This window comes from Lepidochelys kempii, chromosome 9, assembly GCF_965140265.1.
Source record: "Lepidochelys kempii isolate rLepKem1 chromosome 9, rLepKem1.hap2, whole genome shotgun sequence".
Taxonomy (NCBI): domain Eukaryota; kingdom Metazoa; phylum Chordata; order Testudines; family Cheloniidae; genus Lepidochelys; species Lepidochelys kempii.
Genome location: NC_133264.1, coordinates 23,647,844 through 23,663,505, shown reverse-complemented (window position 1 = coordinate 23,663,505; position 15,662 = coordinate 23,647,844). Strand labels below are relative to the sequence as shown.

At 42.7% G+C, this 15,662-nt stretch overlaps 2 protein-coding genes across 6 annotated transcripts in view; one reads left to right on the top strand and one right to left on the bottom strand.

The window, feature by feature from the left end:
* Positions 1-236: 236 nt before the first annotated feature.
* SHOX2 (SHOX homeobox 2) lies at positions 237-7,657 on the bottom strand. 3 transcript variants are annotated; one of them, XM_073358761.1, is made up of 6 exons: positions 7,313-7,657; positions 6,847-6,862; positions 4,506-4,714; positions 2,169-2,226; positions 1,741-1,829; positions 237-530 (listed from the first exon to the last, which is right to left on the bottom strand). In XM_073358761.1, exons 1-6 carry the CDS (start codon positions 7,655-7,657, stop codon positions 237-239), a joined length of 1,011 nt encoding a protein of 336 aa, XP_073214862.1. The 3 variants fall into 3 exon arrangements, with proteins under 3 accessions (XP_073214862.1, XP_073214863.1, XP_073214864.1); XM_073358762.1 differs by lacking the exon at positions 6,847-6,862 and having other exon boundaries at positions 7,372-7,657; XM_073358763.1 differs by lacking the exon at positions 6,847-6,862 and having other exon boundaries at positions 237-494; positions 7,372-7,657.
* A 3,308-nt stretch (positions 7,658-10,965) lies between these two features.
* Positions 10,966-15,662, top strand: part of RSRC1 (arginine and serine rich coiled-coil 1) — a 366,678-nt gene continuing 361,981 nt past the window's right edge. For all 3 annotated transcript variants that reach the window (XM_073359563.1, XM_073359564.1, XM_073359565.1), the window contains exon 1: positions 10,966-11,115. In XM_073359563.1, the coding sequence (XP_073215664.1) occupies positions 10,966-11,115 (150 nt within the window). The remainder of the gene's footprint in view (positions 11,116-15,662) is intronic.

Here is a 15,662-nt window from a genome sequence, read left to right as displayed (position 1 = left end):
CTCTCTCTCTCTCTCTCTCTCTGTGTGTGTGTGTGTTTTGTTTTAATGTCTCTGTTCTTTCCAGCCTGGTTCTGCGTGTGTTTTGCATTAAGTCATAAATAGGACTCGACCCACAGAAGTCATTAGCCTTTCGCTTGTGTTTGCAGTGATGTGTTGTGTTGTGATCCTCTGGACTGTGTGATTGCAGTGTCCCCAAGAGGTGGTCGTGGAGGAGGAGAGGGGGACGTGGGGAGGAGTCACAGCCCTAAAGCAGCCGCGTGCTTTTTGGCTTTCAGTCTGAGGTCAGCGATGCTGGAGTTCTTGCTGGTGGTCTTGGCCGCCGCCGCTGCTGCCACCACCGAAGCTGCTGAGGCGGATTCCGCGGCCAGTGTGGCCAATGGCAGGCCGAAGGGCGGCGCAGGGAACATCATGTAGGGGGCGTGGGCGGCCAGGTGTGGGTGGAGGTGGTGATGTGCGTGTGCCACGGCGCTGTCCAACTGCAGCTGGGCCTGAACCTGAAAGGACAAGGGCGTCACGTTGCAATGACTATCCTAAAGATGTAACAAGAATAAAAACAAAGCATTAACACACCTAAGCGGGGCTGGGAGTGTAGTCTGCCTGCCTGTGTCTGTGTGACAGTCGGCCTGCTTGTGGCAGTCGGCCTGCGTTACAGTCAGCCTGCCTGTGTCTGTGTGACAATCTGCCGTCGTGTGACAGTGTGCCTGCCTGTCTGCTTATCTGTGTGACGGCCTGTGTCTGTGTGACAGTCGGCCTGCTTGTGGCAGTCGGCCTGCGTTACAGTCAGCCTGCCTGTGTCTGTGTGACAATCTGCCTGCGTGTGACAGTCGGCCTGCCTGTCTGCTTATCTGTGTGACGGCCTGTGTCTGTGTGACAGTCGGCCTGCCTTACAGTCTGTCTCCCTGTGTCTGCACGACAGCCTGCCTGGCAGTCTGCCTATGTCTGTGTGACAGTCAGCCTGCCTGTGTGGCAGTCTGTCTGTGAGCGTGCCTTGCAGTGAGTGTCTGTGTATGAAAGGGAAGGAAACTGTGTTCTTGCCCCAGAGTTTTTTGTTTTTTTTAATATAGTAAAAACATATCAGAGTTAAAGGCTGTCTCGCCCAGCCTTTAATACAGGCTGATAACAGCAATCTGGAAGAAGTCAGAAGGGCAGGCAGCCCATTTTATATGGAGGCAAACATCCCCCTCACGATTATTATTTTATTATCATTAGCCCACCGCTGGCTTGAGATGGGGGGGTGGTTTTTTCCCTGGTTGTTGGAGCGGAGGAGGAGGGGTGCGTGTCTGGATGGCAGTGGCGGTATCCGGTGGGATTTGGCTCCACAGTTACGTAGTTAGCTATTGTTGTTGGTTTTCTTTATATAAAAAGGGAACTCCAAACCAGTTTTACTCTCTCCTTTAGACACACTTTCATTCTTCAGCTGTGCATCAGAATCGGCAAACTTTGACTGAAAGGACGTTCCCATGTAACCCTCAGAGTGCAATCTTTTCGTGCATTTTTAAAGAGCCAGATACTGCCCTCCATCCCCAGCGGCGCTTTCATTGATGACAGAGAGTTGGCCACGCAGATCTGGAGAAGTGTGTGGCTTTTTAAAAAGTGTATTGTTCCCTCTATATAATCAGTGTATAAATATTGAATAGATGCTGTCAACAGTCATTTCATATCGGGAGAAAAGGCCCTATCCTAAAAAAAGGGGTCACTCATTTGCACTTTATCGTTACAAGTAGGTTTTACTGTACTTGCCTGCTGAAATGGCATCCTCAAAGCGCCTACATTGACATATGGTGCAACTCTGCAAGCTTCAAATTGACTGGCTGCTCCTATAAGAACCCCTGCAATAATCAGCAAAAGAAAGACATAAATATCGGCTTAGCCTTACTTTGCAATAAATGATTCTTTGAATTCCAGAAATGTATACTGTGCAAACTACAGTCTTTTGCTTCCAACATTTCTTTCTGCCAATAAATTGATACAAGTTTAATGCCATTTATAATCAATAACGTGTTATAATAGTTTTAATATAGTATAGGTAGCTTTCATATTAGAACATATATCCTACAAATCTGGAGCCCTAGGTGTTTCTCAGCAGGAACGCTCCTTCTTTACTGGTATTATCGATACTGTATAATTCTTTTCAACCTAAGCCTCTTTTATGATATCAGAAAGCATACCTTTATGAAGTTGATTTTCTTGTTTTCTACATTTAGCTCTTCTGTTTTGAAACCAGACCTGAGGAAATAGAAAAATAACCTAGATACTATACTAGAAAACCAACCTTAAAAGAGAACCAACACAAAAGAGCACACTCGCGTGCTATAAGATTTTTTTTTACCGTTATGGCAAACAGTTGATTTTGTTTGTATTGGACAACCCAGATTTACAAATTTAGAAACTCAGAGGCCTCACGAAAATAATAAAAATATAGAAAATAGACATTTGCAGCCCATACTAGTTCTCGCTAAATTACTTTCTTAGCCCTGGTTTCATCTTTCCACATTAGAGTCCCAAATGACCTAAATCACTCCCTGATATCTAATACTAACTTGTGATAATGGGTTTAGATGTTTGCGCTGTAAGACCTGAGAAGAATGTGCTCATTAATAGCCTGTAATATTAATTAGCTTTATCTTCAAGAAAAACTAAACACCAAAGCATTTAATGACTCACTTTTGGGGGGTAATTACTGTCATAAAAGCTTCACTACAAAGAAGTTTAGAATTTCTCTCTTCCTCTGTGCAGTGGAGTGTAACACAGAAGCGGAATAATTGTCTCATTATTATGATAATCTAATATGCTTCTATAGAAAAGTCTGCACCTTAGGCAAGAAGATACTTTTACTACTGGATATAGAGCTATTGAAACAAATTCAATAATAAAGTTCTACTTCCTTAAAGAGAAGGAGAGAGGGTGTTTTAAAACATTTCACTTTTATAAGAGAAACCTCTGCATCTCAGAAGCCACAGCGACCAAATAATCTTTCCCCAAGGCAAAAAACAAACAAAACAAAAAACAATCTTTTCTTGAGGTCTACTTTGAGTCAACTATAAATATGAACACACACCCCAGCCTAGAATTTATTTTGGTCAAGCTAAAGCTGCTCAACACCCACGCTCACTTCCAGTCTCTCATTTAAAAGGTACATTCCATAATTTACAAATTAGTGGAGAAGCAAAGTAAAATATTATTGCAAAGCGTTTTCCGGAACCATGTAAAGGGAATGGGTTTAATCTATGTAAATCTCTAAAAGTTATTATGCGCCCTGCGATTTGACATAATAGTAGTGTGGATTAGGTGCTACAGTGGTATTCTTTGTCCACTAGAAGGGAATCATCTCCTTTAAATTTTTCACCGAGAAGTTGGGACTTTTATCGTTTTGGGTTTTTTGAAGATTTGTTCAGCATAAATAGGTGGCTGCCTCCGCGGAAAACAGAAAAGCAGAGAAGAGTAAAAGGGAAGGCTCGTTTGGTGAGGCTGTGATGACAAAGGCTGCTTATTATTACTTTTTTGGTTCAATGTGACCGCTCTGGTTATGTCCTTATCCTATTACAAGATGCAGGGAAACCCCATAAGAATTGTGTGCATAGTTTGGTGCAGATGGTGGCCTATAAGCACAAAGATAGAGGGGGAGTATCTGTTACAGCAGCACTTTCAAACATCTGCAGATGTTTGGGGCCTAAAACTGCTCCATGTGTTCCAACAAATAATGACCATCATTTTCTCTTATTTTATGATGAGAAGGGAAATACACTGAAACAGCTACATTTGTTCTCATTCGAGAAGTCACCTTCGGCTCTCCATCTGGGTAAAGCCCCAGAGCGCTTGCCCTCTTATTTATTGCAAGTTAGGTGAAACTAACCGGAGAGAGCTCAAGAGCTGATTTTCAAAACTTCCAGAGAGAAGCTTGAAAGTAAACGTCCAGGTAACTGGTTTCCCTACTATATACAGAAAAGTGATTAAAATAGCTTGATATTTTTATTAAATATTATATTGTTAATAATGCTGAACAAAGAGAGTTCAGCAAAACTTGTTCACCCTTTCTGTGGCTTCGCCTAAGATTTAAGAACCACCGGTAAAAACTGACCGTAAAATTTCCTCACTTAGCAGTTGCTAATTTAGTTTATAGTCAGTACATCTATAAACTTAATTGGTACATCCGCCTGGTAAACCCCGAGACAGGAGCAGACTAGGAAAATTCACGTGAACAAAACATCCGTTGTAATTCTTCCAGTCAGCCAAAAACGAAACGTTGTTTAAAATCCTTATATGTAAGAGGCACTAAGCTTAGGAGGCATAACCCATAATAAAGCACGCAGCAATGGTTCACTCAGATGCTGGGAGCAGTTCGGCACTGGAGTATCTTTTCTGGCCATGGACAGCATCTAAATGGACATTACAGAATTTGTGAGTTAAAAGCCTTTCATCAGGTACGGCAGGTTCACACGCAATGCTGTATCACAACTAAATTACGCACAGAGACCCACATGTTGCAATAATCTTTGCTACCCTACCTGCACTCTGGCCTCGGACAGTCCCAGCCTCTGGCTCAGCTCTTCTCGCATGAAGGCGTCCGGATAGTGGGTCTCATCGAAAAGCCTCTCCAGCTCGTTCAGCTGCTCCAGAGTGAAATTAGTCCGGCTTCTCCTCTGCTTGATTTTAGTCTGCCCTTCGTCCTCCATCACTTTCGCATCCTCTTTGCGATCCTTCAGCTCTGGGGAGACTGAGCGTGAAACAAAACAATCAGACCACCCCTCACCGGAATTGCCAGCGCGGGCGTGGGATTTGGCCACTCCAGTTTTTATTCTTAACTTTAGGAGGAAAATGTGCTTGGCTTGAGGAAAAGGAAGGAGAGGAGAGTCAATGGAAATGCTAAAGATCACGCCTCAAAACAGATTATGGCCAGCTACATTTTAAAAGGATATTTGTTTTAATTCGGAATGAGATTTTGGGTCAGCGCTGGGTTTCCTATTAGCATTGCTGGTCCTCTGGAAGAAAAGGCGACAACAAAATACTTTTCACGAAAAGACCTTATTTCCAAATGTATTTAAGTTAAGGATTGACCTGTGTGGGTGAGCCAAACCAGGCCATTGATTTACATCTACATTTTCGAGCCCCTCAGCATAATTTCAGTAAATCATTGCAGAGTCAAACTGTGACCCTTTTAAATCATCAGAACTGTCAAGCAATCTCTCTCCCTCTGCAAACTTGCTGGCTTTATTTACGAATAATTATTTTAAACTAGACCCATCCAGGCGTACGCAGGAGACAAATAGCAGGGAAATGCCATGCCCAACAAAATATAACATTGCCCCCGCAGGAACTGAGGCCAAGTTAAGGTCGGCCCCATTAACTTCACTGTCATTTTGTGGGAACCTCTTACCAGGCAGTCGTCGGACAGTGGCAAGAGACACGCCATGTTTGAATTACCCTTGGTACAAATGTAAAGCTTCGTATCATTTACCTGTCATTATTTATTGAAAATCAAAACTAAAAAAATCAAGTCGCGATCTCTGGGTGAATTAGTACCTTAAATATCACAGCAACAGGTTTAAGTGGTAAATCTGGCATCCGGACTGCCTCTGGATTGTTTAATGGCTTTCATGCGCTCAGCACCTCCAGTGTTTAATAAAACATGCATTTGTCTTTTCTGAATTTACATATGCTGAGGGTTCCTGGTGTTTTTATTGGTATTGTTTAATTTTCTGTTGACTAAGCACTTTCAGTTAGCTATGCATATCAATTAAAATATCACTGAGTGACGCTATTTGTATAGTTCATTAATATTTGCAGGGCTTCCTAACAACCAGTTGTGTCTGTAATTGCACTTCTTCCGAATCCCTGCTTCCTGCTGCAATGCTTTGGAATGGGATTTTATTTGCGCATCTGAAGTCCAGGATTTGTTTAGTGTGATCGCAGCTCTTTATAACCCTATGATCACTATCAGAATTTGTTTATAAAATCATTTCCGGAAGTTGTTCTCAATCGAGTTCCGATCTGGAGAGAAATACTTCTTTGAACAAAAGGTCTGAAGTAAACAGTCCCTAGATATTACATCCTCATTTTAAAACCAAACGCAGCCATTCAAATGTTGCTGACATCTACAGTGCTCTTTGAATAAGCAAACGGGATGTCATTTGTGCTTCTTATAACATTATTTTCTTCACTGAGTCTCTCTATCTCTGCATATATACATACACATATAGGCAGACAGATAAATCCAAACCAGAAAGTGCAATAAAAGGGACTCCTGGTATAATACATGCTTGCATTGTAACTATTAGGTGTTTTTTTTTTAAACAAATGTTCATTGTATATATATATCCCTAGCATTTATATCCAGTTATGCAATTGGCTGTCTTTTAAAATAAATGTACTACATTATATAAAATATTCCTATTTAATGTCACTTGTTTTAATGTATGTTTTAAAAATAATCTAACATGAAAATATATCCTTATCAATATCTGGTCAATAATGTATAAACATTAAATATACTTGATATAGATACAGCTTTTCAAACTTTCAACTATACTATGGGATTTTTCAGCTTTTTAAATATAAATGGATTAATATATGTAATGTAGCTTTGGTTCCTACCACAGTAACTTCCCGTTATGTTCTAATCGGGAACAGATCATGTTATAAACAAATTAATTGCATGCTTAAATATTTTAATCTAAAGTTCTAGGCATGCCACATATTTTCCTTAATTGGAAAAACATGGAAAGACACCCATTAATGTATATCAGACTCTGGATTCGTTAACGTGACAGTCAAGTTTAAATCTGCCAAATTGTCTTATGCAAATACAACATATGTACTGCAAAATGTAAGTAGTTTTAGCACAGCAGCCGACTAACCTATAAGCCTGAATAAGTAACCCGATTGTGTGGTGTGATTTACACACTTATTGTTGGAGAAAACACAACAAAAGTTCATCGAGAAATAAAGCCTGATACAGTCACCGTCAGCCTGGTCTGGAGCAAGCAGCCCCCGATGGATCAAGTGAAGGAGAAAAGAGACAGGAGAAAGCTATTTTCTAAAATCGCAAAAGTCTTCCACGCAATGGCTCTTTCCAAAATCGAAACACTGGGTTGCCGGTTCCCACCGCTCTGAGCCCTGGTCAGGGAGGACACACTCATTCTCCTGTAACTTTCACCCCCGCTGCAGAGCCCGGTGCCCGGGCCAGCCAGGAGAGCTACATTTGGGGTTCTTTGAGCAAAAAAACATTGTGGGAAAACAAAACCGCCCACCCCCCTCCCGTTTCTCCCCCAAACAACCGTCTGGTTATTGAACTCAGTCCCCCAGCCTGGCCCACGTTCCCGGGGGATGGGTGGGAGAGAAGGGGGCCGCGGGGTGCATGGGGTTTGCCTTTACCCTCGCTGAGTTTGGGAGTGCCCGCGTCCCTGGCTCTCTCGGCGGCGCCCATGTCCAGCTCTCTGACTGGAGACCGCGCTCCGCCTCCTCCTCCGCCGCCGCCTCCTCCTCCTGCTCGGACCGCTGGGCTGCTCACGTCTTCCCGGCTGGGCTCGCTGGAGCCGCCTGACTCCTTGGCTCCTCTGACAGGTCCACTCTCCAGAACCTCCCTGTACGTGATCAGCTCCTTTTTCTCTTTCACTTTCTGATCAAACGACTTGGAGACAAAAGCTGTAAGTTCTTCCATCGCCGATTCTCAGGGCTCCTTCCCCTTGTTTCTTCCTCTTACTGTTCCAAACCCCCCAATTACACATCAATGGAGTGGGAAGGGGAGGGGGGCAGCTGCAATGGGGCTGGAGTTAAATGGGATCTGATGTTTCCCAACTGGAGCGATCTTGTTAAATGTTAAGATCTTTGACAATTCTTCCCGCTAAGAGTTCAGATCTGATAGTGATGTTGGTATTGAAGTCGCACTATTTATACTTTGCAAAGCCTGCCCCTTGTTCTGAGCAAATTACCTCCCCTTGGAACTATGAATGAACCCGCTTCTCCTGTATCAGTCCAGCACGACCAAGGAGAAAGAGCGAGACAGAAAGATCGCTACTCCTCCAGGTTTCAGATCCTTGTGGCCAGGGCTTGCTATCGGCCATTAATCCAGGATTGACAAGAATCCCTAATTAATTTAATTAGGCGTGGATCCTGCGCTAGTGTCCTGAGTTAGTTAAACACAGGGGAGATGGGCAGGATCTGCAGGGGAGTGGCCAAAATGAAAAATGACAAGTCTGCTTGGAGAGAGGACAAGGAATGGGGGAGCGCTTCCTACAGATGTCGTGTATACACAGCACACAGTACTAGTCCTGCAGGTAACACTGTCCGAGGGAAGAAACAGCTCTACCAAGAGATTAGTGCTGTTTTGGTCGGTTACAATTAACAAGAGAAAGAGAGAGAGAGAGTTAATTTGAAAGGTTGTGCGGTTGGTTTGTCAAGATATTTCCCAAGCAGATGCTTACTGACACGCCAAATGTAAAAGTGTGTCTGAGTCGCTGGAACGGGTGATAGGCAATATACGGTCTTGTACCCATGAAGTAATCTTGCCCCATGCTGTTTCTTTGTATCACATTATTATTACGTTTGCGTCAATAAACCTCCCCAAAGGAACACAATTAGTTACTTTTGTGTTGAGAATCCGATGCTTTTGTTCTAAATTTGTTTGCTGTTCGAATATGTTTTATTTATCCCGCAGGACTGAGAAGAGATACATACAGTTACTTTTACAGGTTTTTGTTGTAGTAATTAAGTCAACACTGAAAATACACCTACGTTTTGGGAAAACTCTCCCGGATACTGCATATTGCTAATATGAGTTCATTTCTGAAGACAGTTTTTCATAATATGTGAAGAAATACTATATTTAGTATTAAATTTTTAATTGTTATTTGTGTAAAGCAAATGGAAACGTGCAAGTTACAGGGTACTTGATGATTCTATGTAAACATTAACACATTACGTACGTGACAGGAAAGCTTGAAAAGTTCCTCCTAAATAGTAACAGAAACACACAAAATTATAAAAAAATGTAGTTAAGAATGACAGTGCAATCCTGTCATTAACATTTTTATATGGCAAATAGAGGAATCAGATTAGACCGTATTACAGTATTTATTGCTAATACTGCTTTGCTATTGTTGTTTAAATCCTATTTAGATAGTAATTTCATTGACAGGCTATTTAGGATGCAGCTATTTTACACTTTTAGTAGAGTTCTAATAAATTATTCAAAATTGTTTAACTCTTGCTTATGTATTGATTTTTCATTTGACCTCTTGAAAGACGACTTTACGTAAAAGAGTGTTTATTTACTATAATAGGTATAGTATTTAGAATTTAATTAGCATTTCTCAGATCCAGTTATGTGTGTATTACATACAATAGACAATAAATTACTTTTACTAAGTTTTAGCATTTAGAAGACAAAACTAATCAAGACATCATTTTGCCTATTGAAATACAGAGTACTTTTAGTTTAGTCTGTTCAGACTGACAGTCTCGATATTGTAAAGTACTGGTCTTCAAAGGAGCAACGGAAACATCAATATGTAATATGGATTTTTGAGATTGTTTGGGAAGATTGTTATCACTGGCCCAATTAAATGAATTCACAATTATTCTGAACTACAGAAATATGACAAGATGTTACTGTTAAAGTAACAAAGTGAGCCGAAAAGAGAATACGTTCAAAATACTGAACTTTAGATGTTGTTAATCCGTGGGAACACATTTCTTTTTGTTTCCATAGTTTATTTCACTTCCGGCCGTGGCAACACAGATTCTAATTCATACATATTAAACTGAAGTAAAACTAAGAATATTTTAAATGCCAAACAGTCTCAAAACTTAAAAGTGAAATAAGTGTCTACAACATACAACTTGTGTTTTTGAAAATAATGTGGACAAATCAAAGTTGTCCGTACATGAATGTATGCTTGAAGGGTTCATTTAAAACGTTACATGTTTGAGCCAGGAATTTTGAGTTGATGCTTACTATTATAAACAAGCTAAGCAAATACTAAATTGCTCTGCAAATATTTAAATTATTACCATAACTATTAGCATAGAAAGCGTTTACCTCCCTTATTCTTCCCAAATATGTGTACTCAGTGTGTTCTGTATCTTTCTGTGGTAGAGAAAACAATGAAAAAAGAAACAACGTATTTTTTATAATACATCCAAAGTCTGCAAGTCCCCCCCATTTACTCAAGTTTTTTTAAAAAAGTTAAGAAGGGGATCACTTGAAACATATTTCCCTTATAAATTGGAGACTTGGGCATCTTTTAAACAGGACTAATTAACTGAACTGTTTTACTTAATCTCAGCTGTCTGCGAATAACTGAAGATCGTGTATTGCAGGCAGTTTTAAAACTCAACCCCCTCTGCCACTTACCCACCACCCAGAAGCGACCCAAAGCACACAGCAGCTACTTTACTCCACCACTTCAAGTGCTTTGCCTTTATGGCAGAGGGGAAATGGATCTCTCTGCTAGGGAAAAAATATGTCAATATAGTATGTATTCCAGGAAATACTGAGCCTCTTTAATTACTTTTGGCTTAAATGAAAAACTATAAATTTTATTTCTCCCCCACCTTCCTTCCAACAGCCCCCTTCTCCTCCTCCGTCAAACACCACGAGTCAAAATAGTCTCTTAAATGAAAAACTAATTTGCACCCAACCTCAGAAGCCCATCACCAGCTCCAGAGGAAGGAGAAACGCAGCGTTTTAAGGGAATTTGCAAATAAATCATTGCGATTTTAATCATAGTGCACCCATAGAGACCGAGCCCAGTGATTTATTCCAGCATTTTTGGCGAAAGAAGGAACATTAATTTTACCACTTTTAGCTGCATTTAAAAAAGCCCGCACAGCCCCAGTGAACATTAATTAATTAATTAGTTTGTATGATTATTGTTAGGATGATCATTGCTCTCCTCAGTGGAGAGAAGTGCAGAAGCTTTAATCGATGTTTTCTGCATTCCCTAGCCCTGCTGCCCGCCTGGCTGAATGGATGAGCTCCGGGATGGTTTGGCCCTGCCTGGCTGCGGCACCAGGAAGGCGCTGAGCTCAAACCAGGGAGCTGCGCCGCGCCGCGCCGGCGGCCCCAGGCTCGGCCTTTTCCGGCCTCTCGCTCGCTGGGCCGAAGGCGGGATTCAGGTAACGTGGCTGGGTCGGGGCCGCCTCGCCGCCGCTCTCTGGGTCGGCGGTGCCGGGGGCTGGTGCTTCCCCGGAGACTGGGGTGGGGGAGCGCCGGGCTCTGCCCGCTCCGCGGCCTGGTCCCTGGCGGCTGGGAACGGGGCCGAGCCGCCCCAGCACCCAGGGCTGCCAGGCCGCCTGTTCCGCGAGGGGGGAAGTGAGGCCAGCACCAGTCACCCGCCCCTTAGGGAGGCCCCCATTTCTCAGCCCCTCCCCCCCAAGGGGAAGCGAGGCCAGCTCTTGTCACTTGCCCCCTTTTTGGAGACTCCTGCCAATTTTCAGTGGGCTCTTAAGCAGGGGTGCAGGAACAGTTTGTGTAGTGGGGGTGCTGAGAGCCATTGAACCAAACTGTAAACCCTCTTCGTAATGGAATCCAGCTCAGGCCAGGGGCGTGCGGCACCCCTAATTCCAGCACCTGTGCTCTTAAGTGGAAGGAGGGCATCCTCCACATCTTTTGCTTCTACTTACATCCCAGTGAGTGGGATAAGCTTTTTTTTTTTTAGGAAAATAGGGCCTGCTCCGTTATATCCAGCTGTAAAGTGTTCCCCGTATTTTGTCTAAATTTTGCTGGAAGCATTTATCTTCTTGTCTTTGGTCAGACCACGTCACACACAACCACCCTTGAATCTTTCCATTTGCTCACGTTAGTTCATGTTGTTCCATTTTGGTCCACATCATCAAGTTGAAAGAGACGCATCAATTTAAAGAAAAGGAGTACTTGTGGCACCTTAGAGACTAATAAATTTATTTGAGCATAAGCTTTTGTGAGCTGCAGCTCACTTCATCGGATGCATGTAGTGGAAAATACAGTGGGGATATTTTATATACACAGAGAACATGAAACAATGGGTGTTACCATACACACTGTAACGAGAGTGATCAGGTAAGGTGAGCTATTACCAGCAGGAGAGAAAAAAAAAACCTTTTGTAGTGATAATCAAGGTGGGCCATTTCCAGAAGTTGACAAGAACGTGTGAGGAACGGTGGGGGGTAGGAGAATAAACATGGGGAAATAGTTTTACTTTGTGTAATGACACATCCACTCCCAGCCTTTATTCAAGCGTAATTTAATGGTGTCCAGTTTGCAAATCAATTCCAATTCAGCAGTCTCTCGGTGAAGTCTGTTTTTTGAAGTTTTTTTTGTTGGAGAATTGCAACTTTTAGGTCTGTAATCGAGTGACCAGAGAGACTGAAGCGTTCTCCGACTGGTTTTTGAATGTTATAATTCTTGACATCTTATTTGTGTCCATTTATTCTTTTATGTAGAGACTGTCCAGTTTGGCCAATGTACATGGCAGAGGGGCATTGCTGGCACATGATGGCATATATCACATTGGTAGATGTGCAGGTGAATGAGCCTCTGATACTGTGGCTGATGTGATCAGGTCCTATGATGGTATCCCCTGAATAGATATGTGGACACAGTTGGCAACGGGCTTTGTTGCAAGGATAGGTTCCTGGGTTAGTGTTTTTGTTGTGTGGTGTGTGGTTGCTGGTGAGTATTTGCTTCAGGTTGGGGGGCTGTCTGTAAGCAAGGACTGGCCTTTCTCCCAAGATCTGTGAGAGTGATGGGTTGTTCTTCAGGATAGATTGTAGATCCTTGATGATGCGTTGGAGAGGTTTTAGTTGGGGGCTGAAGGTGTTGGCTAGTGGCATTCTGTTATTTTCTTTGTTGGGCCTGTCCTATAATAGGTAACTTCTGGGTACTCTTCTGGCTCTGTCAATCTGTTTCTTCACTTCAGCAGGTGGGTACTGTAGTTGTAAGAATGCTTGATAGAGATCTTATAGGTGTTTGTCTCTGTCTAAGGGGTTGGAGCAAATGCAGTTATATCATAGAGCGTGGCTGTAGACCATGGATCATGTGGTGTGGTCTGGATAAAAGCATGTAGGTAAGTATAGCAGTCAGTAGGTTTCCGGTATAGGGTGGTGTTTATGTGACCATCGCTTATTAGAACTGTAGTGTCCAGGAAGTGGATCTCTTGTGTGGACTGGTCCAGGCTGAGGTTGATGGTGGGATGGAAATTGTTGAAATCATGGTGGAATTCCTCAAGGGCTTCTTTTCCATGGGTCCTGATGATGATGATGTCATCCATGTAGTGCAAGTAGAGTAGGGGCGTTAGGGAACGAGAGCTGAGGAAGTGTAGTTGTAAGTCAGCCATAAAAATATTGGCATACTGTGGGGCCATGCAGGTACCCATAGCAGTGCCGCTGATTTGAAGGTATACATTGTCCCCAAATGTGAAATTGTTATGGGTGAGGACAAAGTCACAAATTTCAGCCACTAGGTTTGCCGTGACATTGGGGATACTGTTCCTGATGGCTTGTAGTCTATCTTTGTGTGGAATGTTGGTGTAGAGAGCTTCTACATCCATAGCGGCTAGGAAGGTGTTTTCAGGAAGATCACAGATGGATTGTAGTTTCCTCAGGAAGTCAGTGGTGTCTCAAAGATGGTAGCTGGTAGCGTAGGGCCTGAGGATGGAGTCCACATAGCCAGACAATCCTGCTGTCAGGATGCCAATGCCTGAGATGATGGGGTGTCCAGGATTTCCAGTTTTATGGATCTTGGGGAGCAGGTAGAATACCCCTGGTTGCGGTTCTAGGGGTGTGTCTGTGTGGATTTGTTCTTGTGCTTTTTCAGGGAGTTTTTTTTAGCAGATGGTGTAGTTTCTTCTGGTAACCTTCAGTGGGATCAGAGGGTAATGGCTTGTAGAATGTGGTATTGGAGGGCTGCCTATCAGCCTCCTGTTCATATTCCGACCTATTCATGATGACGACAGCACCTCCTTTGTCAGCCTTTTTGATTATGATGTCAGAGTTGTTTCTGAGGCTGTGGATGGCATTGTGTTCCGCACGGCTGTTCCACTGCATGCATCTGATGAAGTGAGCTGTAGCTCACGAAAGCTTATGCTCAAATAAATCGGTTGGTCTCTAAGGTGCCACAAGTACTCCTTTTCTTTTTGCGGATACAGACTAACACGGTTGCTACTCTGAAATCTATCAATTTAAAGATTACTTTTGACTGAAATTTTCGTTTCACTTACTACTGTTACAGGCAACATCTTAAATTAATTTAACTGAAATAAATTAGAATATGGTCTCTATTTCTTGTTTGTTTCTACATTTGGCAGCACTGAACATATAGTCAGTTTTGCTGCTTCCTCTGTGTAGTTGGTTAGTTTCCCTTCTTGTTTGTGTGGGTCTTTTAAGCTGTCCTCAGGGGAGAGGGAAACACTTGGACCAACGTATTCAAAAGCAGCCTCTGATTTTATTTTTGAATTCCTCAGCTGTTGGATGTACAACTTGACATAGATTTTTCACAAGTGCTGAACTCCCACAGCTCCATTCAAGTTCAGACGGGTAGATAAGGGTGGCCAACCTGAGCCTGAGAAGGAGCCAGAATTAACCAGTGTACATTGCCAAAGAGCCACATTGTCAGCAGCCCCCCATCAGCTTTCCCCCCACCCAGCTGCAAGTGCCTCCTGCTCACTGGCAGCCATGCTGATCAGCGCCTCTCCCTCTCTCCCCACACACAACTGTTTTGTGGTGTGCAGGAGGTGCGGAGGGGGAGGAGCGAGGGCAGTGCAGGCTCAGGGGAGGGGTAGAATGGGGGCAGGGCCTGTGGGAGAGCCAGGGGTTGAGCAGTGAGCACCACTGGAAAGTTGGCGCCTGTAGCTCCAGCCCTGGAGTCGGTGCCTAGACAAGGAGCCGCCTATTAACTTCTGAAGAGCTGCATGTGGCTCCGGAGCCACAGGTTGGCCACCCCTGTGTAGATACTGTTGTTGAGTGTTCCATATAGTGGGTGCTCTGCCTCCACAGGAATGTCATTACTATAATTAAACAACCCTAGCTTCTTTGGATATGATCCTGCTCCCACTGACATCGGTGACGTAACACTAATTTCCTTAATTGAAAGTGGGATAAGACCCTTTAAGTGACTTTAGATGCCTGGTATAGGAAAGACAATTTGTAGCTACATTCCATTTCCTTTTATGATTCTGTTTCCATCTATATTGTGCACTATGGTTAATATTACACATCTTGTGTGTTAGATATTTTAATTCTCTGTTCAGGTTAGGAGCTTTTCTGGATGTTGCTTACATCTTCCAGCTATGGAAAGATATTTTGGAATACATTAGCTGTCTAGTAAGATGGTAGATAACTAACATTAAAATAAATAAGCTTCCATGTTAAGTATACTTGTCGAACTTTTGAACTAGTTCAGCGCAATAGCACAGAGAATTTTGGTGTGGTATCTGATGAGTAAACAAGTTGTGTGGAGCTACTTTAGGATGTCCCATAAGAAATATTAGAAATTGCAGTCTGAGATCGAGATGAATGAAAGTAACCTGTAACTTTAATGTGAAACTGGTTATTTTTTTACAATCTAAATCAGTGGGCAGGTCCAATCAAAGTGGTAAAGTTATTGAAACAAATGTAGATTACCTGTGACCTTCCAAGGTAAGGCAATATGAACTAATTACTATACATGTCTTTAATATCTTGAAATA

What these genes read in the sequence shown, in the direction of transcription:
- SHOX2 (XM_073358761.1), bottom strand. Translation starts at nt 7,657, where the DNA reads ATGGAAGAACTTACAGCTTTTGTCTCCAAGTCGTTTGATCAGAAAGTG. An exon ending in TGTCCGAGGCCAGAGTGCAG is followed by an intron (nt 2,227 to 4,505) that starts GTAGGGTAGCAA and finishes CTATTTCCTCAG; the next exon opens with GTCTGGTTTCAAAACAGAAG. An exon ending in AGAAAATCAACTTCATAAAG is followed by an intron (nt 1,830 to 2,168) that starts GTATGCTTTCTG and finishes TGATTATTGCAG; the next exon opens with GGGTTCTTATAGGAGCAGCC.